This window comes from Cricetulus griseus, chromosome 4 (genome assembly GCF_003668045.3).
Source record: "Cricetulus griseus strain 17A/GY chromosome 4, alternate assembly CriGri-PICRH-1.0, whole genome shotgun sequence".
Classification (NCBI taxonomy): Eukaryota; Metazoa; Chordata; class Mammalia; order Rodentia; family Cricetidae; genus Cricetulus; species Cricetulus griseus.
Window position 1 is genome coordinate 169,685,128 of NC_048597.1, and position 27,310 is coordinate 169,712,437.

The 27,310-nt window shown below is 48.7% G+C and overlaps 1 protein-coding gene across 1 annotated transcript in view; it reads right to left on the minus strand.

Moving 5' to 3' along the window:
• Positions 1 to 27,310, minus strand: part of Ccdc33 (coiled-coil domain containing 33) — a 94,981-nt gene that overhangs the window by 58,325 nt on the left and 9,346 nt on the right. The window contains 2 exon segments of the mRNA XM_035444219.1: positions 3,518 to 3,651; positions 15,993 to 16,147. Of these exon segments, the coding sequence (XP_035300110.1) occupies positions 3,518 to 3,651; positions 15,993 to 16,147 (289 nt within the window).

The window sequence follows — 27,310 nt, forward strand, 5'->3', positions numbered from 1 at the left end:
CAACTTAAATTTTATTTTCATTTTCTGTGAACAAGTGTTTGCCTACATGTATGCATGTGCTCCATGTGAGAGCCCTGTGCCTGCAAAGGTCAGAAGAGGGTGTCAGAGTCCCTGGAACTCGAGCGTGGTGTGGTAGTTTGAATGTAATTGCCTTCATAAGCTCATACTGAGTGGCACTATTAGGAGGTGTGGCTTTGCTGGAGTAGGTACGGCCTTGTTAGAGGAAGTGTGTCACTGTGGAAGCAGGCTTTGAGTCTCATATGCTCAAGCCATGACCAGTGTCTCAGTTCACTTCCTGTTGCTTTTGACTCAAGATGTAGAACTCTCAGCTCCTTCTTCAGTACCATATCTGCCTGCAGGCCACCATGTCCCACCATGATAATAATGAACTAAACCTCTGAGCTATAAGTTACCTCAATTAAATGTTTTCCTCTATGATAGTTGCCATGGTCATGGACTCTCTTTATAGCAATAGAAACTGAAACTAAGCCATGGAGTTACAGATGGATGTGAGCTGCCATGTGGCTGCAGGGAACCAAATCCAGGTCCTCTGCAATAGCAGCAAGTGCTTTTAAGCACTGAGCCGTTTTTCTAGTCTCTACTCCAAAGAAATTAGAATGCAGATCAACACAACATTTAGTAAACACTTCCTAGAGACCACATTGTCTCTTAAAATTAGGATGAACTTTAAGGATAAAGCCAGCATCCTGGAAATGATCAGGGTGCCCACTCACTAGCACCTGCTGTGTTCCAGGCATGGTGATTACAAGTACCCAGCTACTATTCCTACAAATTCTTACAGCAAGCATCATCACCCTTCTCTTTAAAATATGATCAGTGGCACTCAGAGGGGGCATGAAACTGGGTCAACATCACAGCTAGGAAATGGGCGGCAAAGAGGCTGGATTTGGTGACTCGATGCATCTTCCCCATTCTTGGAAACTCTGGGATTTTTTTTTTTTTTGAGAAGGAAGAAGAGATGGGGAATGAGGAAAGAGGAGAAGAATAAAGGGATGAGGGAGGCAAGATGGAGCCTGAAGGAGGAGAAGCTAAGAGAGGACAAGGGAGGACAAGGATTATGCTTGAGGGGTACCCTTTCCCAGATGACTTTTAAGGACCATGAACAGCTGCTCCCCAGCTCTGTACACCCTTCCCCACTGCAGCGGGTTGACTAGAGGGTAGGACATTGTTATTTTGTTCTCAGTCTTCCTTACAGCTACGCTCAACACACAGAGAGGGCTACATGGGGTCCATACCCAGAAGGAAAGAGGCACTGGATGGTCTTGCAATTTATCAGAAGAAAGTATAATACCTCCAGGATTTGAAGTCAGCAGGTCTGGATTCTCCTACCAAGATGCTAATTTGCTTTCTGGGCTCTAGGGAGTCATTTAGCCAATCTGGGCTTGTGTATAACATGAATGCTTTAAACAGTCAAACAGAAAAGAAAGAAATTTTATCCAATTTCTAAGATTCCTGAGGAAGGACTTATGAATGAGGACCTCCTACACCCCGTCCTGGCTCTCACCTGTTTCCCCTTGTTAACCCTCTGTAGCTCTCCACACATTCACCCATGCCTGAGCAGACCTGAGAAGATTCTACAGGGGGATCCCAGGACTCCCAGCCAAGATCCAACAATAGTAGCAAAGGAAGCTGTAAACACATACCAGCTCCCCATGGACTCTGCATCCCACCCCCAAACTGATCGGGATTTTATGAGACCCTGTATCTACCTGTCTTGGGACACCCTGTTTTTGTAGGTAGCTGGCCCTGAACTGTAACTGGGGCAATTGACAGCCATTCCTTCCATGATCTTATCTTCTAGTGTCAAACATGTTTCATCAGCTTCCTGTTTGGGCCCCGAACCCTTTTGCTTCCCACCACTCCTTTTGTGTGGCCAACAAGCCATTTTGGCTAGCCGCCCACTTTGGCCTTTACCCTTTTGCTTTTCATTAACAGTCCTCGAGCTACCTCCTCCCAATCCTCTTGCCTCTTGGCCTGGCCCCCAATCCCCTTCCCGCTCTGTAGATATCACCACAGCAACCAGTTCTAACTAGGTTCCAACAAGCGACTTCAATCTGTAAAGAGGTGCCTGCCAATATTCTCTGATTCATGTGGCCCCTTCACCCTCCTGTCCCTCCTGCAATTAGTCCTGCCTGCAGCTACGCAAAGGACCCAAGACTACTGACCTCATCACACCCTTCCTCATTTCATCCCATTTGTGCATGACAGAGGGGCAGGGCCCACCTACCATCGCTACTAACCTCCTACATGCGAGCGCGCGCGCGCGCGCGCGCGCGTGCGCGCACACACACACACACACACACACACACACACACACACACACACACACGGGCGGGGGGAATATAGCACAGACAACAATACTATGCAACGACATTCATTAAACACATGAGCTAACACACAGGCCCTCACAAAGGTGTGGGTGTACAAGCTCACATGTATGTCTGTGTGAAATCCCGAGGGTGTTTTTTTTTTTTTTCCTCTTCCATATCTTCTCAAATCATCCCCACAGCTCCACTTCCTCCTTTATAGGAAGGCAACTATTCTCTTGTCTCAGCTAGCCTTCTCCCCACGTGTGGGAGTCCACTGTGTTGCCTCTTTCCCTCCCACAGTCTCTTGATTGTCAGCTTTTGGCTCTGTGAGGTGAACAAGGAAGGCAGTAAAGCCTGCCTTCTCTTCTAGAGCCACCTGCAAGAAGTGAGGATGCTGGTCTGACTAGCTGAGTCCAGGGGCATGGCAGGGGACCTCTGCTCTGTGCTGCCAGTGCTCCCAGGCTGCAAAGTACAGGTGCTCCTAGGTTTCCCAGTGTCAGTCACTGCTCCCAGGCAGTTCTGGCATCAGCAGTCAGGTCTTCAGTATGCCCAGCCCAACCTCTCACTTAAGGGTAGACATTAGATGGTCTCACAGTGAGAAACACACAGGGTGCACTTGCAAGTGTGTATACAGGTACCTGGTCCAAGACCAAAGGAGGACTAACCAGGGATGAAGATCCATTCTAGCTAGAGGCATTAATCAAACAAACCCAAACTCAGCTAGAACCTGGAGCTCCAGTGATATAAGTTGCCTAGTTTGTCAGTGCTTACCCAGGACTTGTGTTATTTAAATTCCCTAAGCCCCAGTGTTCTCTGCCAAAGAGCATAGCTCCTCTTAGGAGATGGCGATTCTAATGATGGATGCGAGGGGACATGCCACAAGACTATAACGTGCCATTTCAGTGGGACATGGCAGTAATAACAACCATGAAAATAATAACAACTGTCATAAAAAACGATAAGCTCACATTGTCTGGAGAATTCATTTATGTGGAACAACTCATTTTTCCAGCAGGCTGGGGAGATGAGGCGTGATGGGATTATGATTTTTTTTTTAATGTTTTTATCGGAGCCCAGGGAAGTGCTCAGGTGATCTCCAGCTGTGTTGGGACTGCCTTTGCCTTCCATGGCCGTGGGGTTGTGTTCCCTGCACCTCCCACATGCGAGCCCCCAGTCCCCAGCCTCACCTTCTCTTCCTGCATCCTCTGCCTGGATCTCTACTTTCACTGTGTGCCCCCAGACAGGTGATCTGGTGGGTTCTGGGGTCACAAAGGTCACTGCTTTGGTGCTTTGACCGGTGGCTTCCTCTGATGTGGTTTTTCTGGAGAGGAGGGCAGCTGAGTTAGAGGGAGGCTTTCTGTTTGATGTGACCCCTTCCTGGGTTCTTCTGTGTGGGAAGGGTGAACAGAAAGTGGGCAACTCTCCCCATACAGACACTCATGCCAACCTGGACCCAATGCATGCCAGACTTCTCCCCTCAGCTGTCCTGTTTGGTGATCTTTGCTGGCCACTACTGAGGCCTTTGCTTAGGTGCAGAAGCTCAAAGTGAAAGCAGGGCAGATGTCATACCTATCTGATTTCCTGGCAGGTGCCTATATGCAGGGACCCCATCTGGACCCTCTTCTCTGGAGGTCTGTTCGATGGTAGCATGCTTCTGGATAGTGTTGGCCCTGTGCCACCCACCTAAGTTGCTCTCTCCTGGCTTTCATTTCTCTAAGTGTGTGGCCCAGAGTCCCAGGCTGGCCCAGATGCCTCAGTTATGAATCCTTTCAGTGGGGTGTACTATTTCCCTACCCACTGTGTTTAGAACCCTGGAGTGGACACTGGATGCTCGGCACAGGGAAGAAGAGAGCTTCCTGGCCCTTGAGCACACAGGCTCTCAGGGGCAGGCTGTGCGGGTGAGGCAGGAGCCTGGGTTCTCTGTTGCCTCAGCAGAGCCCATAGATGTGGGAGATGACTGTCCCTGAGATCCAGGGCTGTTAGAAAGCTCAATGAAAGAGTTAATATCCTTGTGTTATTTTCAGGCTGTAAATGGTGCTGCTACACCGACTGCAATCGGTGACCCAGCCTGTAGGAGGGGAGCTATACCACACACCCAGTAGGGGAGGTCTGGTGCATCCCCCTCTGACATCCCTCTGTTTTATCTCTGTGACCATGGCTGACTGAGGGTGTCACAGGAACTCTTCCTGGCATTCTGTACTTCTGTTCTCTCTCTTAACAGCTGCACCTGCAAAGCCAGAGACTTTTGAGAGCTCCCAGGCTTTGCCATTAGCCCACCACAGAGACACCTCAGCCCCACATGGGGCCTCTGAGCCTCTGACAGAGGCAGCCATGGGAATGTAGGGCACTAAAGACATGCTGGAAGGAAAGCAGGCCCTCCTATACATGTCACAAACCTGCCCCCCACCCCCACACAGGCTCACCCTTGGGGGCTCTTAGGGATTGTCAAGAGGCTCCATGTGCATACAAAAGATAAAACCAAGAGTGTGAAAATGCCAGGGACAAGTCTGAGATCGGAACCCATGACTGTTCCTTGACAGCCCTCTTCTCCCTCCAGCTCATATCGTCTCTTCCTCTATTCAAGCTCTAGGGGTTTTGTCGGAACAAGTCAGAGTGAAAAGATGGGGAAGTTAGACAGAGCTTTCCCCTAAGACCAGAAAGAGTTAAGTCTCCCCCAGCCTAGCCAAGAGGTGGTCAGGGTAGGTGAGTGAGATGAAAGGAAGGGGGGTGGGGAGGCTCAGGGGAGAAGCTGGGGGGTAGAGGAGGAAGCTTTTAGCAGGTGGGGGAGTCTGTCAGGGTAATGGCTTTTCCTGGCACAGCTGACTGACTCCTTTGGGCCTTGATGAAAATCTAGAACTGGAGTTGGGGGTGGGGAGAGTGTTCTGATTCCTTCCAAAGTGGAAGCAGGGGGCCAGATGACTCCTGACTCCCAAGTCCCAACCTTGCATTGTGCTCTTGGCACCTGGTGGAGTTCTAGGTCCCCAAGTTCTGAGGGAGCCCAGGTCTCCCAGTACAACCTCAGGGCCCAGGAGCTCTAAGACCTGCATCCCTTTCATCTGTCTCCAAGGTTTAAGGCTCCTCCCTCCCCATCTCCAAAGGGGCAGCCCTTTCTAAACAGCCTGGAAGCTGCAGTTAGGAGCTAGAGACACTGGTGCCTATTTTCTCAGGGCTCAGACCTAGTTCAGTCTCAGCAGGATGGGGCTGGGGGTGGGCCCAGAGCTATAGGAAAATGTAGTCCCCCTCACAAAGGCCTACACCTCTCCCCAGGGTACAAGAGGAGTGTGTCTGACAAACTCCAGGCCTCTAAGTCTGTGTTACCTGAAGCTCTCGCCCCAGCATGGTGTGAGGGGCCAAGTCCAAGCACAGCTGTGAGTGGGAGGGAATGAGAAGCTTCTTGGTTTTTGTTTTTTCCTTCAAGGTCATGACTAAGGGGAAATGTGGTGCTTGCTTCCCACAGGCTATTGCCAGGGGGTGGGAGGGTGGGGGGGGTTGGAGATGTGGAAAATCGGCAGACATGGATGGAGCCTGGGGGAGCAAACCCATACACACCCACCTCACCCCCCCACACACACACATCCACCCCACACACACCCACAGACAACTCCCTCCACACACTCCCCTACCGCCCCCCACACAGAGGTGTGTGTGTGTTTGTGTGTGTGTGTGTGTGTGTGTGTGTGTGTGTGTGTGTGTGTATACATTGTTTCAGTTTGTATGCCCCACTATACCCATTCTTTCTCTTTCCACCCCCATGTGTGTATGTGCTTGTGTGTGCATGTGTGAGAATATGTACATGCATGTGGAGGCTAGAAGTTGACTGTTGGCATCTCCCTATATCTCTCTTCATCTTTTTTGAGACTGGATCTCTCCGAAAAGATTTGGCTAGACAGCTGGCCAACAAGGCCCAGACATCCTCCTGTCTGCACCCCAAGCACTGGAGTTACAGGCAGCATGGCTTTTTACATGGGTACTGGGGATTGATCTGAACTCAGATCCTAAGGCTTGCTTGGCTAGCACATTACTGACAGAGCCATCTCTCTGGTGTCTCTTCACCATCTCCAGCCCTGTCCTCACTTCCCTGACTGCTAGCTTCTAGCTGCCTCTGCTGTCTTCTAGTCTCATCTGAATCTATCTCCCCCATTTGCCCCACAGGCCTTTGGGCCTCCCAGACCTTTTAGAACTTCAAAGTAAACTGCACGGGGGGGGGGGGCTGTGCTTATCCTAGGACAGTCCACCAGGAGAACAAAACAAAGGGAAGGGTCCCAATTCAGCCAGTTCTGGTTGCTGGAGTCCTAGAGAGCTCTTAGTAGGATGAGCAGAGCCAAAGCGATGCTCCCAGAAACACTGGCAGGGAGGCATTTAAGCAGGCCCCGAGGAGGCTAAATGGAGGACAGATCTTTAGACAAAAGATCCTGCTAGCCTTCAACCTGGTTCACTATGACTCTGCTGATGGAGGACTTAGAGGGAGGTGGGAAGACAGGTTCAGACCAGGTGTCTTTGAGGTCAGCTGCCAGGTGTGTGGTTGGGCCTGTCTTGAGAAGATCAGGCAACCCACACCATGCCAGGCTCCGAGCCAAGGACACCAGGTTTCTCATCCTCTAGGAGGCAAGTGGCAGCCAGACTCCCAGGTCTCAAGTCTGCTTTCCTCCTGGAAGGCATTTAACAGTCTGAAAACCTCTCCCCCAGGTCAGTCTTCCCCAACAGGGGTAGGAGCTACAGAGGTAGCCTCTGCAGAATGGGTCAACAGTTGCATTCCTGTGTCTGAGCTTACCTACCATGGCTAGCATGTCTGGAGGAGGCAGGGATCACAGAGACGTCCCCAGGAAGAGGACCCTTTTCATGGGGAAGCCTTGCAGATTTGAAGGAGGTCAGGAGATGGCTAATGGCAAGTCACAGGAGGGGTGGGCTTGGACAGTTAGGCTTTCTAGCTTTCTGAGTGGAAGAAGTTATTCTTCCTCCTCATTCTCTTTATTTCAGGCCTACCTTCAGGGGCCTCTGAGGTCACATAAGGAAGGGAACAGGCTGACTCCTTTGGCCTCAACTAAGCTACATGGGACTACTGGGCAAGAAGCTGTGGCCAGGGAATCATTAAAGAGGAGAGGGGCTGATCTGAGGCAGGTAGAGTCCCATCCAAAGTCCCTTCTCATTTCAGCCCAACTGTCACACCCCCAATTTCATGCATCCCTCCTCTGGCTTCAATGCAGTTCAAGTCCTTGTGGGCTCCCGGCTAAGCAGAGTCTGTCACTCTAGGGCATAAATGAAGCTGTTATCTTCTGCAAAGTGATGGACTCTCATCCTGAGTTTCATTGATTAATTACAGACTAATGCACCATCGCTAATTGCTGATGGTATTACAAAGCACCTAGTGGGCCTCATGCTGGTTAGTCTTTGTCAACTCAACATAAACTTAGACATACCTGGGAGAGGGAATCTTAATTAAGGAATCTCCTCCATTGGTTTGGTCTATGATTGCTAACTGATATAGGAGGGCTGAGCCCACTGTGGATGGTGTCATCCTTGGGCAGGTGGGCCTGGATTATAAAAGAAATATAGCTGAACAAGCCCGAGAAAGCTAGCCAGTAACAAGCATTCGTCCATTGGTTTGGCTTCCCTCCTGATGGACTGTAACCTGTAAGCTGAAATAAATCCTTTCTTTAGTTGCCTTTGGTCGTAGTGTTTATGGTAACACAGAAGGCAACACAGAAAGCCTTCATCCTCAGGGCAGCAGACTCTGGAGTCAGGAAAGTATAAGCTGAGGTCAGGGTTCCCCTCCCAACAGCAAACTAACTCTGCCATCTATAGGAAGTGCCTTAGTTTTGGAAACAAAGGAAAGCTGGTTAAGTCCAAACTCTTCAAAGTTCAGGCTGGGTGTGGTGGTGCAGCCCTGTGATTCCACACTTGGAAGGAGAAGATTACCATAAGTTTGAGGCCAGTCTGGTATATATAGCAAGTTCTAGACCACCCCAGGGCTCCATAGTAAGACCCTGTCTTAAAAAGCAAAGCAAAGCAAAGCAAAACAAAACAAAATAAAAACAGAAACAAACAAAAAACCGAGACTTTGTCTCTCTACCTCATCCATTTCTACTTCAGCTGTTCTTAGAGGAACTGTTCATGAGGTGGGGATGTCATCCCTTTTTGGAACTCAGTCAACTGGATGGATCTTCTCATATGGTTCAAGAGGGAACTATGGTTCACAGGAAGCAATGTCTGGGGTAAATCTAATGTCACATCCTCTCTCTTCTGGAAAGGGAACATCCCTGTTTCCCAAAGATGATCTCTGAGGCCAGGGATAGTACAGGCCAAAGACAGCATGCTGCCTGCCTCACCTGCAAGCCTCAGGAGCATCTAACTTGGGTTATCACTAGTGAGGCTCTCAAAAGTCACCTTCTTAGGATAGGGTGGCACCAAAATCCTTCGTGGGCAGATAACAGTCCCTGTGACAAGTTGTGGGTCTGAGTGAGACGACTTTAGAAGGTCTCATGTCTTGAGATCTTAACAGATCAATCAATGACCATCCACTCTTCTAGTGCCCTTTGCCTTTGTAAACAGCCTTAGCACAGGAGGGATCCAGGCCAAACACTGGGGTGAACTTCCCTGTCTCAGAATTCTTCCTGAATGTTCAGATTCATTATTCCTAGTTCTGAGGTCTGGGGTATCTCCATGCCCAAATGCTGGGGACTGGAGCCTGTTCAGATGTTCTCTGGGAAGACTGGAAGAGGACAAGTGAGTTGGGACAGTGTTACCAGTTCCTTCCTCCTGTGTACACTACTGACTTCAGGAGCAGGGACCTGACTGGCTACCTCAGGTGCTCGTATCTTATCTCCCAGCCTTGGCCAGTGGGTCCCAACCTCATGTGAATGAGGACAAGGAATGATTGGGGAAAGGCACATGGAAGTAGCTCTTTTCCTGAAGCTGTGCTGGGCATCCTTGGCTCAGACACTGAGACCCTGTCTGTGCTGCATCAGCTCTCAGTTCTGACCTGGAGGCAAAGGGCAAGTTTAGATTCCAAGGGCTGTCCCCAGGGGCATCCTTCTGGAAGACAAGGAGCCTTGATCTCTACTAGACTCAGTGGGTCAGATTTTTTTTTTTTTTTGAGATAAGTTTCTCTGTGTAGCTTTGAAGCCTGTCATGGAACTTGCTCTGTAGAACAGGCTGGCCTCAAACTCACAGAGATCTACCTGCCTCTGCCTCTGCCTCTTGAGTGCTGGGATCAAAAGTATGTACCACCAATGCCCTGTCAGATGGGAATTGTTATCTTTATCTGCTCCACTCCATGGCCAGCCAATCATCTCAGTCCAGTCATTCACTTTCCAGGGCCTCAGCTTTCTTGATTATTTCCAGGGGACAATATTACTTCCAGGGCCCTGCTATTAGGAGTGTATGGGGAACTGGATGGCTGGTAAGCTTAAAACAGGACTAAATTACACTTGGGGGCCACTTTTTTCCTGGAACTGTCCCTCAAGTATGGTCACTATTAGTGTAAGTTTTGCTAAGCTCAACCCTATGGTTGCTGAGGCAGAGGTCACCTCTGAGTCATCTGGACTTCTACATTCTCTGCTCAGATTCTTGCCCTCTGTGGCCCCTTGGCTACAGGCAGGGTGGGTTAGTACAGAGCAGAGGCTGGATATCCAGGCTAGTCACTTCTTCTCTTTGGAAGGCTGCTAGGGCCTTGATGTCAACATTCCTCTTCCAAGAGGGGAAACTACTGCATAAAAGATTGGTTCAAACAGGAGACAGAAAGGACTTTGGAATTTGGAATCCTAGATCTTCAATTGAGGACCTATTTGCTGTGTGACCTCAAGGATCCTAAAAATGCTCTGAGCTGCAAGATGTCCCTATGTAAGATGAGGTCTGAACCCCACACACTCTCTTGTCAGATTTGCCTCCAACATGCAGTTCTTTAACTCTCTTTCTACTGGAACCATCACTGTCTAATTCCAATGTCCTTTCCAATTGGTCACAAGGGCAGAGCCATTTGTGACCAAGATCAGGCTCAGTGTGGACCAGGGTCAGGGCTCACTCCTAACTGTGACTGTCTGACCACCTGTTTCTCACCCTCAGCTGGGCTAAGCCAGGGCTGGCCACATGCACAGAGGAACCACCCAGGCCGGCTCTGCCCCACTCATCATCTCAGGGCAGCAGGCAGCCAAGGCAGCAGCTGCCAGCATTGGCAGTCCTTCCCCAGACTTTGGCTAGGGGTCAGAATCCACAGGCCATCTCCTGGTGCTCCCCCATCCGGCCCACTGGGGTACCCCCACCTGTCAGGACCACTGTCTTCCTGGTCCCTACTGGGCTGTGACTGACAGGTCTCTCTGTGCCAGGCTCGGAGATAGGTGCTGGACACTGGACAAGTTAGGGGAGACCTGGGGCCTGGGCACTGGCCCAGTAGCCCTGGATGTGGAGTCTGCCTTGTGCAATACAGCTAGAGAACTAAAGAACAGACAATTTCCCAGGCTAGAGAGCAAGCTAGCCTACCAGACCTAACAGGGAGGCCAGTGCTCATATCCTGGTCCATGCAAAGTCTGAGACTTTGAAGATCAGGGACTGGAAGGCTGTCACACCGGAAGGCAGGGGCAGTGGGCCAGACTCTGGGTCTTCCTGTCCCCAGTTTGACTTCTTTCTATTGTCCTGTGGCTTTTTTCTGGTCTGTTTCATGTGCCCAGTGTGAGTTTTGGTTGAGGACTCCTTGCTCTGTGTTTTGCGCTGAACCTGCCAGCATTGCCCATTTCCCAATTCTACCATCTTCAAGGCTCTTCAAACCTTCCCACATGAGGCATTCAGGAATGGAGAGGTGAAGCAACTTTCCCAAAGTCACACAGCAAGTGAGAACAGCGTCACACCCATCCGTCCATCCATCCATCCATCCATCCATCCATCCATCCATCCATCCATCCCTAGCTTCCAGCTTCCTACATTCCATAGGTTTTGTAATGGAGAAAGAACAGTGAGCAAAAGAGAACTGGTGGTTGCTCTTGGAATCAGTGGGACCTGATGAACAGCTAGTGAATAATCACATAAAGGCAGAACTCTATCACCGCACAAGTCTACAGTACCATGGAGGTATGCAATGGGGAGGTGCTGACCTGGGAGATCAGGGGTCTCTTCTTGGAGGAGGTGAGGTTGGAAGAGGAGTGCAAAGGCTTGGGGAATGAGGGGACAGTGTTTCCTTAAGAACTAGACGATGCCCATTATGTCTGGAGTGAAAATAGAAAAGGGGGTCATGCTGTTGGGAAGCTGGAAGAGCCAACAAGTGAAGACTCAGTCATGGTGGGCCTGGTGTTCTCTTCATCCTGGCAACAGCAAGGAGCCATAGGGTCACTTAGGTACTCTGATGCCACAGTAGCAAAGGGAAACCTACCTTAGAAGGGAGTTGGCAAAGGGGAAAGATTGGATGTACCTAGAGCAGGTGGGAATAAAACAGTGGCCTGCTGGGTGGTAGAGAGACATGGCCAAATTCAAGAGAGAAGATGGGGGGGGCGGCTTTGGTGCTCTTAGACACAGGTTGAATAGGGCAGCATATGATTCCTGATGGGCACGAGATGGTATAGAGAATATTAGGATTGTGTGGCCTTGGAGGAAACTAAAGTGAGTCAACACTTAATTCTATGTAGGAGACATGAGGAGCAAAGCCAGAGAGGAGGTGTGAGTAGGGTATCTTGGAAGCCAAGAGAAGAAAAGGCTCTCGGGAAAGTGAGTGGTCACCAGAGTCTAGTGCGACTGGGAGACCACACAGATGAGATGCCACTTGGATGTAGTTGAGGTACAGTGCCCACAAGGGACTCAAGAGAGAATAATATATATTAGAAGTGTATACCAGGATTTGACATACTTACCTACTATGAACGATACCATGTGATCAAACTAACACTTCCACCCCTTTACAGCTATTCTTTTGTTGTATTTGGTGAGGATGCTTAAGACTCACTGCACTTAAAGTCTACAGTGTAATATTAATTATAGTTACCATACTATATAGTAGGTTTCCAAATGAATTCACCTTATAAATGGATGTTTGGACTCTCACCAACATCTGCCTATTTTGTCCATCCCTAGACCCTGGCACTACTCTTTTCCTCTCTGTTTTGTGAGTTCAATGAGATTCTACTTTAAAGGAAATAATGTGGTATTTGTCTTTATATGCCTGGCTTATTTCACTTAACATTATATCTTCCATGTTAGAGGAAGTTACTATGACATGTATATGTGTGTGCATATATTTATGTATGTGTGTGTGTGTGTGTGTGTTTGTGTGTGTTTGTATGTGTGTTATTGCCCCATTCATTGATGGTTAGATGTTTAAGTTCATTCCCTGTCTTCATGTGATGTTGTTATAACAATACAGGAATACAGATATTGCGTCATGAAACTGACTTCCTTTCCTTTAGATATGTATACAGATGTAGGATTGATAGATCTATACTAATCCTATTTTAATGTTTGAGGAGTTTCCACAATGTTGTCCAGGGTATGAATTTTCATTTCTAGCCATAGAGAGATTTCCTTCTTTCCACACCCTCACCAATATGTGCAATTTTTACTGCATTTAATTAATTAATTTTGTATACCTGAGTGTTCATGGAGTGGAGTGTTACACATACCGTGGTGAATGTGTAGTCAGAAAACTTGTGGGAATCTGTTCTTTCCTATATATGTGCGTTCCAGGCCTCAACTCAGGTTGTCAGTCTTGGTGACAAACACTTTTACCTTCTGAGTTGTCTCAAATGCCCCAGTGCTGGCTACTTCTTGTCTTTCTGATAACAGCCAACTTAACAGTTATGGGTGGGATGGCCTTCAAGTTCTGATTTGGATATCTGTGGTGATTAGTGGATATCTATCTGTGGTGATTAGTAGCACTGAGTACTTTTCCTACACCTGTCACACAATTGTATGCTTTTTTTTTTTAGACATTTTCATGTCATGTGGGCTAGCCTTGAATTTATTATGTAGCCAAGATGATTACCTTGAACTTCTGCTCTTCCTCAGTGACCAAGTGCTGACATTACAGGTGTGCACCATCATGCTAGGTTTATGTGGTGCTGGGGACCAAACCCAGGGCTTGGTATATGTTAGGCCAGCACTCTACCATAGCTATACTCCCAGCCGCCTTTGCCTGTTTCCAGCTCTTTGTTTTGAGAAAGGGTCTCACTGTGTATCCCTGGCTGTCCTGAAACTCACTTTGTAGACCAGGCTGGACAGAACTCCTGGAGATCTGCCTGCCTCGGCCTTCCTGTAGCTGGGATCAAAGGCAAGTGTTATCATAGCAGGGCCCTTTTAAAATCAAGTTGATTTTCTGGTACTGGGGAGTGTAAGCTCTCCATATGCTCTGGGCATTGACTCCTCATTAAATGTGTGGTTTGCACGTGTTTTAGACCATTCTGCTTTTTCAAGTCAGTGGTTTTCCTTGCTGCATGGGGTTTTCATCTTCTTGTCACCCACTTGTTTATTTTGCCTTCATGCTTATACTTTTGATGTCAAATTAAAAAAAAAAATCATTGCCAAGACCAATGTAAGGATCCTAGGGAAAACTGTTTACTTCTAGATCTTAACAGTTTGGGATTTTACATTCAAATGTTTATAATTAAAAAACACACACATTGAAATACCCATATGAGAAAAGACTCCAGTGGACTTTCTTACTGCATACTTTGTTGTTCTATATTGTAATCAGACCGGGGAAGACATCAAATTTGTTCTAGGGTCTAGGACCCAGCTCTAGGGCCTTGGGAGTTCTTGGTCCTCTCTCTCTAGGATTCCTACCTGGGGCTGGGGGTTAGCACTGAAAGCCATCTCTGGGTCCTGGCAGCTGGGCCTGCATTCCCAGAAGCCCTCCCTTCTCCTTTTCATTTGCATCTCATTAGCACCACTTGGAGCTGCTGGCAGCTCAGCTTGGAGCTCTGGGACCAGGCTGTAGCCTGGCACAGGCCCTGCTCCCATCATGAAAAGGGGAGTAGGGACATACGCCTCCCATTTTCTATCCTACAGAGGGACTAGGATGTTCTCAGGTCTTTACACTCCCATCCAGACTCATGTTCCCTGGACTCCCCTCCCTTGCATGTTCCTATGGTAACAGGGTGATGGTGTAGGGGGTCTTGGAGCAACACAGCCATCCAGCTACCCTCCCCTCCACAGCCCAGGCTGGATTGGTGACAAGCAGGCCTCAATCTCCTGAGAAGATCAGTGATAATTGGTTTATGGAAATAGATAAGAAGCTGAGGGACATTCCCAATAGAAACCAGCCTCCCACCAAGCCAGCTTTCTGCCACCTGTCCTTCTCTGGTTAAGAAATGGGGTTGGGGGAGGGGAGGGCAAGAAGCTGGGCTGGGGCTGGTAGGATTTTCCTGGGCAAACCAGGAAAGAGCTCCACCTGTTGTTCTTCAGCACAGCCTCTATGCCTTGTGGGAGAGGGTGTGTGAGAAGGGCTGCTTGTAATCTTAGCCAAGCTTTGCGTCCTTGGACCATTAGGCTGTGACCATGTTGGGTGCTATGTTGGAAAAATGGAGAATAAGACCTGGGGTCTGCAAGAAGCCTCAGTTCTGGGGACAGACAAGAAACATATGTGTTGCCATTGCTAGGAGATCTACTCAGGCAGATCTGGCTGCCTGGAGGAGGAGGGGTAAGGAAGGCGTTGAAGGTGAAGACTTAGTGGGTGTTCACATGAGTGCTGGGGCAGGCATTTTCCAAAGGGACTGAGCAGTGGGCAGGAAGTGTCTGGGGCAGGCAGGGGTGCAGGCAGGGAGGTGTCAGGTAGAACTGTAGGAGGTCACAGAAACCAAAAAGTCTCCATTCTGGCACAATGCTAATTTCCCTCCAGAGGGAAAGTAGCCGGCTGCTGTGTTGCTTCATATGCTTTTTGAGGAGCAGCAGGCATGGCATGGCAGGCCCTGGCCACCAGGTTAAAGAGAGATAGACAGAGAGAGAGAGAGAGAGAGAGAGAGAGAGAGAGAGAGATGCATTAAAGGACTAGAAACCCCATGGCAGAAATGACTAGGGAGAGGTGAGGTCCCTCAGAGGGTGGCTAAAAGCAGCACAGCCTCTTGGGTCCCCAAAAACCAGGAGAGGCAGACTCCAAGTCTTTCTGTGACAGGAGAGCAAGGAAGGACTTCAGAAAGCTGCATAAAGATTAAAGTAGCAGAAGAGCCAGTTGGCAGAGAAAGACTAGAAGGCGTTCCCCACCCAGGCTTCATGTAACAAAGAGCATTCCAGGAAAAAAGCCCATTCTATACAAGGTGGGATGTAAATGTCCAGTAGAAGGTGATGACCTGCTGAGTTTTTCCATGTTTGCCTTTCCAGTCACTAACCCATTCCCATTCTTAGGAGTGCTGTTTCTATTTCTAAGTACGTGTCCCTAGATCAATTTCTTTCCCCCTAAGACAAACTTCAGATGCCCTGGAAGTCAGATCTGTGCTTATAACATTTCCCTTGACCATACCCACCCGACACTGAGCCCAGCATGGGCACTATGGACAAGGGCCTTGCCCTTGTGAGGTTAGGCCGCGCTCAGCCCTGGCAGCACACAGCAGGGGACAGGGCGGGCCTATCATTTGTACAGCCTTGGTATGACATCTCCAGGTACCACAGTCCCTTCAGGAGCTCAGTTTCCAAATATTCATCAGATGGTTTCTGTTTACAACCCCACTTCCACCAGCTTTTGCGGCTACTTACACCACCACACAGGGCTGTGGGTCAGAGCCATCCTTGCGGGCAGGCAAGTTGGTAGCTCCATGCAGAGTGACCACAACAGTCTCCTTATTATAGGGAGCCAGGTAGCTGTCATCAGGATATGGGTAGGTATCCCAGGGGGGGTTAACTCCAGGAACCTGTGGGGAGAGCCAGGGCTGAGCAGACTCTTTTGATAGAAAACTTCTCTCTTCCATCATCCATCACCTCTACCAAGCACTTGGGAGCTTTTGACATTGTGATTTTGGCTGGGAAGCACACATTTAATTACAAAGCAAAAATCAGGAAGAAATTTCATAAAAACTGCTAATGGTTGTGCACACTTATAATCCCAGCCCTCAAGAGAGAGAAGGAGGAGGACCAGAAGGATCAGAAGTTCAGGGTCATCTTCAGCTACTCCAGTGTGAGGCCAGCTTTTGCTGTGTAAGCCTGATGACCTGAGGTGGATTCCAGAAACCCATGGTGGAAAGAGAAAACTGACTTCTAAAATAGCTTTCTTCTCCTCTCCACATGCATGCTATGGCATGCGTGCACTGTACTCACATATACACACATACATAACAACAGTAGATAAAATACAAACAATAAAGCTGAAAAATACAAATTGTATGTTTAAGTAGGTCTATGATTTTGTGCTGAACTGTGCTCAGAGTCTTGAATGCAGGAGGCTGGATACAGCATGTGAGCTGTGGGCTGGCTAGGCCTGACTATATTCTTCCCAGTACCTTTTCTTCTCTGTAACATGGCCTTGCTTCCTGAACTACAGAACAATGGCCTTTGAAGCCATTTTTTCCCCATCTCTGTCTCATACATTGTCTATGGTTCAGGGTCTCTCTTTGGTGTGTCCCCTGTTGCAGCAGTGGTCAGCCCACCTTAGCTGTAAGCACAGTCCCTCCATAAACTTCTGCAGGTACCTCTGTCTCTAACTCCTCAGTGCCACCTGCTCCTCAGGTCCTAGTGACTGCCACCTTTCTTCTTTCCTATACCTTCACCTCAGGCCACTTGCATCATGTCCTATCCATTCTATGGGACAATGAGGGCTGGGGCCAGACAGGAACCACCATTCTGCTCCACTCTTCTGCCTGCTAGCACGGGGAAAGGAAACAGCATGGCTTAGCCCTGGGAACATTAATGCAGGCTACTTAACTAGATTCTCAGGGCCATGGTACTGTAGGGGTGAAGACAGCAGGAGCCACAACTCCCTTATTCATCCTCAGGGCCCCTCAGCCTTTGTCCTGGTATTCTCTTTGCCTGGGAGGCTTTTTCCTGAAGACTCCAAGCCCTGTGTCCCTGCCACATCCTTTACCCACTGCAGGCTGTGATTCCTGCCTAACAAGTTGTCTCATTAGGAGGTGAGAACAGGGCTTTCCAGCCCTAGACATGCCAGCTCTGCAGACTCCTCCTCTGCCTATGACTGAGGAGTGAACCCAGCAGGGCCTGTCACCATCTGCAGAGGTGTTGATGAGAGCTAGGCCCTCCTGCATGGCAAGGGTGGGTGGAGGGGAGGGGAGCCATGCTAGGTGGAGGAGGGGGAGTATTCACAGACCACTGCCTCCCTTAGGTCCAGCAGTGCTTTCACTGTGTGCTCTGCTGCAACTTGCGGTCACCCAGTAGTTTTGCTTTCCTGTATTCTGATATAGTAGTGACAGCAGCTGGCAAGCCAAGAGACCTAGGTCATAGCACCTTTGTCCCTTCTGAGATGCTCCCTTTCAGAGCCTGTTTCCTTGCACACCAGTGGGAATGTCTAGAATGATTTGTGATTTAGCTTTTCCAGGGCTTGGTGTGTCTAAGGTTCCATGAAGTTAGGCCAGGAGAGCTGAATGATGTCCTTTGTACGGCCAGATGGATGTCCTTGCTGCCGTGAGGACACAAGCCTGCTATGGCACCCTGGGGCCACAGAAGTAAAGGCCCCTTCCCATGACAATTGTCTAAGGTTTCCATGACTCCTTGACAGCCCTGGAGGCCACCAGGCCTCTGCCAGCTCCAGGGATTTGGTGTCTTCCTTCCTCATCTCTTCCGTGCCTCCCTCTCAAGACAGTCTTCCAGGAACTACAGCTTGCAGAAGCACTGCTTGTGTGCTTGAGGCCAGCTGCTAGGCAGGCATCTCCTAGTGAGGTCTGCAGGCCCAAGGTATAGCCTGTAGGGGGCAGGCATGTGATGAGCTAGGGCTGCCAACCTTCACCTTGCCTCTTTCCTTCCTCCTGGTGTCCTTGCATCAGGACCAATGTGTTCTGCCTGTCTCTGCCCCCATCACACTGAAGAATTTGTGGATATATATGTGTGTGTACATAGATAGATAGATAGATAGATAGATAGATAGATAGATAGATAGATAGATATTATGGTGAGGAGGGAATTGGGGTGCAGATGCTGACCCTGAGCAGAGAATCATTTTCCATGGGAGCAGAGCTCCACGCTCATCACAGTCTCTCAGGCTCCACTCTCGTTCACCCATACAACGCTGTTAAGATACAGAAATCAGCAGTCTACAGTCTCACAGATCACAGACAACAGGATGGTGGTAAGCACAAAGTCTGTCAGTTTCCAAGCAGAGTTCCCTCAGACACCCCTTAGGACTTGGTCCTGGGCAGGCTTGAAAGCTGCTAATCCCAACATCTTGTCCATCCATGCAAGTAAACCTGTCAGCCATAAGCCAGGAGGAGCCAGATGTTCTTGGGAATCCCAGAATGCTCGTTGTTTGGGGCAGTATTGGAGGTGTGAGGAAGGGGAGGGATGTGAGTAGGCGATGGGACCAGCAGCAGACAAATCACAGCTTCAGTAGGATTCAGGTGCTTCTGTCAGGGAGAGGGGTGAACCGAGACTCACTCCATCCTATCTGCTCTTCCAGCAATCTGGAAAGCAAAGAAGCCTATCTCCATCAAAAGCACACCAGCTGAAGAGGCTGTGCTGGATCCTTGAGAAGGATGGTGGGCTGAGAGGGTGGTGACTCTGATATGCCATTTGGGCAAATTACTAGACTCTGGTGGATGTTGGGTTTAAAAATGGTCTCTCCAGCCAGTGAGCTGATTCAGCAGCTGCCTAAGCCTGACAACCTGAGTCAGATCCCTATAACCCATAGAAAAAACCAGGTGAGGTGTCATGCATCTGTAATCTTAACACTGCTGAAGCAAGATGAGAGATGGAGACCAGAAAACTGCCCAGAAACTCACAAGTCACTACCCTGGCATGTTTGATGGGCAAAAAACGACAAGATCCTGCTTCAGAACAAGGTAGAACACTGGTTCCTAAAAATTATCCTCTGAACTACACACACACACACACATACCACCACCACCACCACCACCACCACCACCACCACCACCACCACCACCAACAACAACAACAACAACAACAGTACTTTTAGGATAGCTATTGAGGCCCCTTTATAGTAAAGAGAAGGACTCAGGATATGTGGCCTCTCCACATTTTTCATGCTTCTTCATGCAGGCTCATTTCCTGGGTTACTATGCCTGCCACCAGGGCTTGCAGCCTCAGGGTTGACTGGAAATAGCAAGAAGTTGCAGTGGCTGACACAGGAGCACCTTTTCTCATGATGACCCAGGGCTGAGGTGCAGGGCTCAGGAGAGCACCCAGGCTGGGTCCTCAGCACCACAGAAAACATACTTAAAAAGTCAGACATCATAGGGAAGATGACCAAGAGGTTTGACTATAGATTTTAAAAGTTCAGGTTATGGAGATAGCTCGAAGATAGAAAGCCTTCCTGGCCTGCATAAGGCCCTTGTGTTCAGTCTTTAGCATGCGGAGGGGGGGCTTACAGTGTGAATTATAACCAGGCTTAGTGGCTCATGCCTGTGATCCTACCACTTAGGATGCAGAGAAAGGAGGCTCACCAAAAATTTGAAGGCTTGCCTGGTCTATCTATTGCCTTCTGGGCCAATTTAGGGGTGCATAGTGAGACCCTGTATCAGAAAGCAAAGGAAAAAAAAAAGAAGAAAGATGACAAGAGAAAAGTTGCACAAACAAGATTAATATTTTTAATGAACAAAGATCGCTAAAATTTAGAAATACTACCCCAGTTAAAAAAAAAAAGTCATGAGCTGAGGAATGGCAAAAGAAGTAAAATGGGGGGCTGGGCATGGCTCAGTGGGTAGAGTGCTTGCTAGCACAACTTTATTGAGCACCTACTATATGCCAGGCATTGTTGTGAGCACTAGGTATACAGCAATAAACAAGAAAGCAAAAGGGCAACCCCCCCAAAAAAACCCCCAAAACTAAGCATGAGGAGCAGAATTCAGATCCCTGGCACCCACATAAAAGCTGGGCATCTTGGCAGAGTGACTCTGGGACCCCAGCACTGGTAGAGTTGAGAGTGAAGGATTTAAAAAGACACCCTAGCTCTCTGGAGATCACTGGCCAGCTAGTCTAGCCAATCAGTGAGCTCCAGGTTCAGTGAGAGACCCTGACTCAAAACATACAAGGGGGAACGATCAAAACAGACTCCCCCAAAATCCCTTCTTTGCAGAAGGTCAAGTTTTTGCGTTCAGCCCCGCTGTGGTGGCGCACGCCTTTAATCCCAGCACTCTGGAGGCAGAGGCAGGTGGATCTCTGTGAGTTACAGGTCAGCCTGCTCTACAGAGCTACACAGAAAAACCCTGTCCTCAAAAACAAAACAAAACAAAACAAAAAGATTTGTGTTCAAGGTGAAGGCAAGGATGAGGAGAGAGAAGAAGAGAGGGATCCATACAACCACGGATCGTATGGTGGCTGATGAGCAACATTAGCAGGCTCTCAGGCAAGCGCAGGGCAAATCAACAACCATCTTTGAGAGCACTGTTTCATCTCTGAGAGCCTCAGAGAACAGAACATCTAAAGCACCACTCTCATTTCACAGCAGTGATGGAGCCCAGAGAAGGAACTCTTTTGTACCATCAGAGAACAGCTGTTACAGACTCTGCCCCAGCCTTACCTTTGTCTTTCGTCCTCCCATCCTCTTGGGGGCAGAAGTGTTCACTTAACAGTCTTGAGGGTTAGTATCAGTACTGGGACTTGGCAGATGCCAGACAGCTGGCCCGGGTGCCTTGTGTCTTTGCCTGTCAGTGTGGTCCCATGGGTGCCACACACACTGGCTTTGGGGTTTGGACTGGGTAGGGGAAGTGTGAGTGGGTGTATGCAATCTGGATCTTTCTCAGAAGTGAGAGATTTTGTGGGTGGAGGTGCTTGGGGGTGTTTGGAACATGGCCAGCCAAGCAGGGAGTTAGGGAATTGATTGCTGGCACCCTCGGGAAGGTGAAGTGGGGTGATCCTTCTTCTTCCCAGTCCTGGGAAAAGTACAGCGTTTTCCATTCGGCCTGATCACCTAGGCAACACTGTATGACATCACAGGGCAGAATCAGTCACACAGATGCAGTACAGCAGGGTGGAGTCAGAAGCCCTCCTCTTTTTTCTCAGAATTGCCTGCTGTCCCAGTCTCTGCTTTCCTGGTTCTGTGTGCCCAGTCCCTGGTAGTTCCTATCACAGCCTAGGAGACCCAATCACTGCCCTCAGAGAAGTCACAATGAAGTTCCATTTCTCTTGGATCAGCATCCATCTAGCCTCTTTGGGTACTTTTCTTCCTTCTGCCTAGCAATAAACATGGGGCTGGGGATATGGCTTAGTTAGAAAAGTGCTTGCCTTGTGAACACACAAGGACCTGAGTTCAGATCCCTAGCACCCATGTAAAATCAGGGCATGGCTGCATGCATCTGGAATCGGCACTGGGAAACAGTGGTAGGTAGATCCCTAACTCTCTGGCCATCCTAGGTGGGGTGAGACCCAGGTGCAGTGAGAGAACCCACCTCTGGCCTGAAACTGAGGTGCCTCTCATTTGCACCCCAGATTCTTTCTTTTCCACTCTGTGCCTCAGTAGGTGATCCTTGGTGATAAGCACACTGGATTCTAGTTGGGTTGGGCTTCCTTGAGGTGCCTGCCAGGATCTGGGGAACTTCATCCCTGCACCCAAGGCCACTCAGGCTGCTGCCCTTGGGACTGAGTTCATGTTCCCTACTCTTGCCCTTCAAGCCTGGGGTCATAAGGTTGCTTGATACAACAACCTCATCTTGTTCCTCTTAAACCTGAGGCAGCTGCTATGTGAGCCCTTCTTGTAGGTCTGTGCTTGTACCTGATATCCTACAATCATCACCATCATCCCCTCCCTGGCACCTTCGTACATCCCAGCATTTAATGAACACATACTGAGTGGGGTGCCCCTGCCAGCAGCTTTACATACACTGTCTCAGCTAAGCCTCTCATTATGATCCTTAAAACAATGCTTGTCACTCTCTGTCCAATGAGGAGTAGGTGCTCTGAGGAAATAGACCTGCCCAAGGTCACCCAGCTCTGAAGATAGAGCTGGGATTTGAATCCAGGCCTGCTGGTGGGAAAGTCTGTAAGCATGGCCAGCGAGCCCTACAGCTGATCCCTTCCATTTTGGAGAAAAGCTTGCATTCTCATTACTTCTTTCTTTAAAATCAGAGTAACATGGACAGGGTTGAGGCCAGACATGAATACCTGTGGGTTGTTTCCATTGTTACTGTTCTGTGCTGGAGACTGACCTTAGGTCATGATAGGCAACCCCCCGCTATTGCACCAACCCTCAGCTCTCCCTAACCTTTTGAATGGGGCAGGCAGATGGCTCAGTGACTGACTGTACAGCTAGATGATGAAATCAAAATAGAGCAAGCTGATGTGTCCTGGAGGCCCATCTGAACAGAGTGGCATGGCATCTGGAGGAGGTCACTACTACCCAACAGTAACAGATCATTTGTTCCTGCCCCTAGCAGGTAGGCGCAGGACTTCTGAGCTGTGACTGGTAGTGTTACTGTGGCCCTGGTCCAGTTTGGCCAAGCCCTGTAGATGAAGGTTGTAGTGACAGGACCTACTGGCTATGTAGGCCACAGTTAAGAGTGGAGGGTCTAGGAGACTACTTCTGTCTCCTTTCAGTCCCTTAGTGTGCAAAGGGAACCTCAGTAAATGGCAACTGGGCTGAATCTGGGTGTATTCATGTTTTGTCCTAGGCCATTTCTGTGACAGTTTCTGTAGCTATGTCTAGTGGTCTCTAGTCCCAAGGACTAGCAAGTAGGAAAGACTTTAGCTACAAGATGCATGCTGTCTTGGAATCTGTGGGGCCCACCTTTAGCCCTGGTTTGCTGTAGTCACTTTGACCTTAGTAACCTCAATGTCCCCATCAGCTAAGTAGCTGTGCTGGCTGACTCCATGCAGAGGGACAGAGAGTATTAGACAAGAGAATGAAGGCCAGGAGGAACTGGACAACCCAGAGAAGGTTTCCCTTTCATTTCTACCAGTTTTGTGATAGAGAGCATCCCTGGCCTTGGCTTTGTCTCCAGGGTGACCTCAGAGAGAGTGGTATTCATGTTGGCTAGTCCTACTTCCATCTGCTTAGCAGGCACATTGATTGATTGCCCTGTTGGAAGATTCCTCTCAGTGTTGAGTAACCAGAGCTCCCATCTAAGGCAGCTCAGGTCCCACTGTCAACTCATAAATCACTTTGCTAAAGATGCATCATGGCTTTTGAACATTTTTCTTTTAAAAGAATCGATAACTCGTTAACAAGCGATTGAATAAAGGGTAAGCGAGGAATCTACCCCCAGTTCCCTTCCATTAGGAAGGGCCAGAGGGTGGCAGGGATCCTGCCAAGGTGCAGGGTGTCTGTTCAGCAGGAGTCTTTTGTGGATCAACCAGTCTTCAGCATATTTCTGTGTCCTTTCAGCCCCAAACATTTCTGCCAGTCTGGCCTGTGTGCCCCAAGAATGTCCATCTCTCCTCCCTTCATCCCCATTTCACACTTATGCTCCAGCCTCCCCTGAGTAGGCAGAAGATGGTCTCTTCAGCCTTGGGGACTGTAGATATGCTTCTCTGTCTGTCTCATAGTCCTTCCCCAGCTGAAGTCATAGACAGTTATCCACCACCAAATCTTCCCTGAAACCGGACCCCAGGTCCTACATAATTATACCAGACCTACCACCCATAGACATCCCCTACCAGAGCTCATGATCCACTATTTACTTCTCTAGTACAGGGTCTGTCTTCCTTGAGGGCAGGGACCATGCCTGGGGAAGCTATGTCTCAGGAGACAGCACAGCACTAAGTTTGTATCTGGCAGGTGCTTGGCGAGTGAGGAGTGACATTGGCCTGGGATAGTGATATCTGTTTCTCTAGTGTGGTACCTCTTGGTGCCTCTCACCCCACAAGAGTAGACAGTGTCTGTACGTCTCAGAAGAGTGACTAACGTTTAATGGAAACCTAGAAGGTCACAGAATAGTTCTATGCACTTTGTATAGATTTATCCTCTCCATGGTTCCTATTTATTTATTGTTGTTGTTTTGAGACAAGTCCTTGCTATGTAGGCCTGGCTGGCCTAGAACTCCCTATATAGTCTAGGCTGGCCTTGAACTTGTGGTGCTTCTATTACCTCTGCTTCCTGAGTGCTGGGATTATAGGTGTGTGCCACAATGTCTGGTCCTGTGGTTCTCATTTTAAACACAAGGAAACTGGGCTAGGAATGTAGCTCAATTGGTAGAGTGTTCACCTAGCATACACAGTGCTGTCCCCAGCACTGCATAAAACTGGGCATGGAGGCACATGCCTGTAATCCCAGCACTTAGGTGGTAAAGCCAAGGAGAATAAGAAGTTCAAGGTCATTTTTGGATACTTAAGCCTATGCTTGGTTACATGTTAAGAGGAGGAGGAGAAGGAGGAAGGGGAGGAAGAGGAAAAGGTGGAGGAGGAAGACGGGGATGAAAAGGAGGAGGCGCTTGAGAATATTGAAGCCATGCTGAAGAATTTGTATCATCACAGCATCCTCCCTTACTGAAGTGCCTATCGGTAACCTGGGGAAAGTGGGGCATTAAAGCCCGGAGCACCCACCTCGGGACAAGTCTTAAGGCTGGCACTGCAGCCAGAATAAAACAGATGGCCAGAGGAGCTCCAGTTATAGGAAGCTGCTTGTTCAGGCAGCCTGGGCCTGGAATGGCTCTCACTCAGACCTCCAGCTCAGCACTGGCTACTCCTGCCCACACTGCCTGCTGCCTTCACTAGGGAGCAGAGCCTTTGGCCCTAATCTGATTTGAGGCCATGAAATCACATTTGCAGTGTATTAATGCAGCATGGAGCTGGCCCAGCTGTCTTGTCTCCTGGCACAGAGAGGAGCCTAGAAAGCCATCTCGCTGGGAGGGAAGTCTCTTCAGGAACACCAGGAGACAGAAAGCAATTATGTTCTAAGAGGAAGATTAAAATAATGTCTATACTTGCTATGCTCACCCAAGGGTCTTAGCACCATTCAGCCTGCAATGAGCGTGGCAAGCTTTCTGCTGGGGGAAAGGGGGCACCATGACCAGGTCCTCACCTGCCCCCAGCTCACAACCTCCCCAGTAGTCTCCAAGTCCCCCAAAGAAACCACCATCTCCCAAGCTCCATGTCTTTGTGCCTAGAACATGTGTTCTCTGCCTAGAATATAGCCTCCAGCCTTGTTTCTGTAGCCTGCCTAAGGATGCCAGCATCTTGAGCTCTTGCTGTGCACTCCTATGTGCTTCACAATTGATCTACACTTCTGACAGGGCGTCTTCCCCAGTCCGTATCACTCAGAAATGGGGCTGCACAGGTGAAGTCCCACAGCTGAAGGTCAGCAGAAATAGAACTCTCCATTACCAACCTCCCTACTTCCTGTCCTGACTCAGTACAGTCTGCCTCACATATATGAGTTCCAAGTTCTCTGATTCAATCAACCTTGGGTTAAACATACATTAAATGTATATTATTTAATTAAATATATGTTTAAAAACCTTTGGGAAAAATAGTTTATAAGGTTGGTGTGCTTGGCATGCTCAAGGCCTGGGTTTGATCTTGGAACCTTAAGAATAATAAAATAAACTGCATCTGCATTGAATGTGTAGACTTTTTGAGTCTCCAAACAATACAGTACAACCACCTTCATTTGTATTGCATTAGATACAATAAGAACACTAGAGATGAATTAAAGTGTATAGGAAGAACCAAGTGCAGTTGCACACTCCTGTAATCCAAACACTTGGGAGGCTGAGACAGGAGGATCACAAGTTTGAGGCCAGCCTGGGATGTCTAAGACCCTATCTCTTAATAATAGCTATTATTATTATTATTATTATTATTATTATTATTATTTTTATTATTTATACAGAAAGATTGTATAGGTTCTATGCAAACACTGCCATTTTATATAAAGAACTTGGACATCTACAGATCTAGGCTTTTGAGGGGTTTTGGAACCAATTCTCAGGACACCAAGGGCAACAGTATTATCTTCTCTGTTTCTTTAGCTTTCTCAGAGAGAGCCAATTTGTGTCCCCTACTGTACCCACTAACTTTGTAATCTCACTATATTGCTCTTGTCTTCCTGAGAGGCCAGACCTGGCTCAGAATCAGGGATCAACAAACCCTGCCTCCTGCAGGTGACAGACAGGTGTGTGGCTCCTCCCGCCTTCAGGGCTGAATCCAGGGGACCTTCCAAGTTGTCTATTTTTTGAGGAGTTTAGGGGATTCTGTCTCCTCCAAGAAGTCTTCCTAGACTACAGGGGCACCAGCATGTCTCTTGATCTTCACAATTATCTTGTGAGGGAGGCATGTGGCCCTTCTACAGATGAGGAAACAGAGAAGTGACATGACTCCCTTAGGAACAGTAGGAGGCAGTAAATTGGAACCAAGCCTGAGTCTGAAGTCTGGCTGTGGCACTTGGTTGGTGTAAACACCATCATTCTTCAGGCAGCGGATCGAAGGGTTTACTCATGTGCTCAGAATTTTTATGCAATGCTTCTTCTAAGTCTCATGAGTCAATTCTAGTGAGCCCCAAGGTTTGTCCTGAACTCTGCACACTGACAAGCCCAACTGCACTCCAGCCTTGCTCTCAAACCATCCAGCTTAACACTGGATAACCTGTCTTGGCTGCTCTTGGTATGATATATCGTATAATATATCATATCACATCATATTATATCATGCCACCAAGAAGCAAACTTCTTCCTTATGATCCTGTCCCAGGAGCCAAGAAATTGAACCATTAGGCTCCTTCCAAGGGACTGAGGAAGAGCTTTCAAACTGTGAATCTGTCTGGGTAGGGGTACAGCTGGTCATCCCCTCACCCCTACCCTAGTGCTGACTCCACATGCTGTGGAGAGCAGGGTTCCAGCTCGGTCTTTGCTGCTGACTCTGCAGGACCTTGCCTCCTCCAAGGCTTAGTTCTCTCCACAGAAAATGAGTACTGTCAAGGTCACCCTGCCCACTTTCTAAGACCAAAGGTTGAGAAACACTAATGC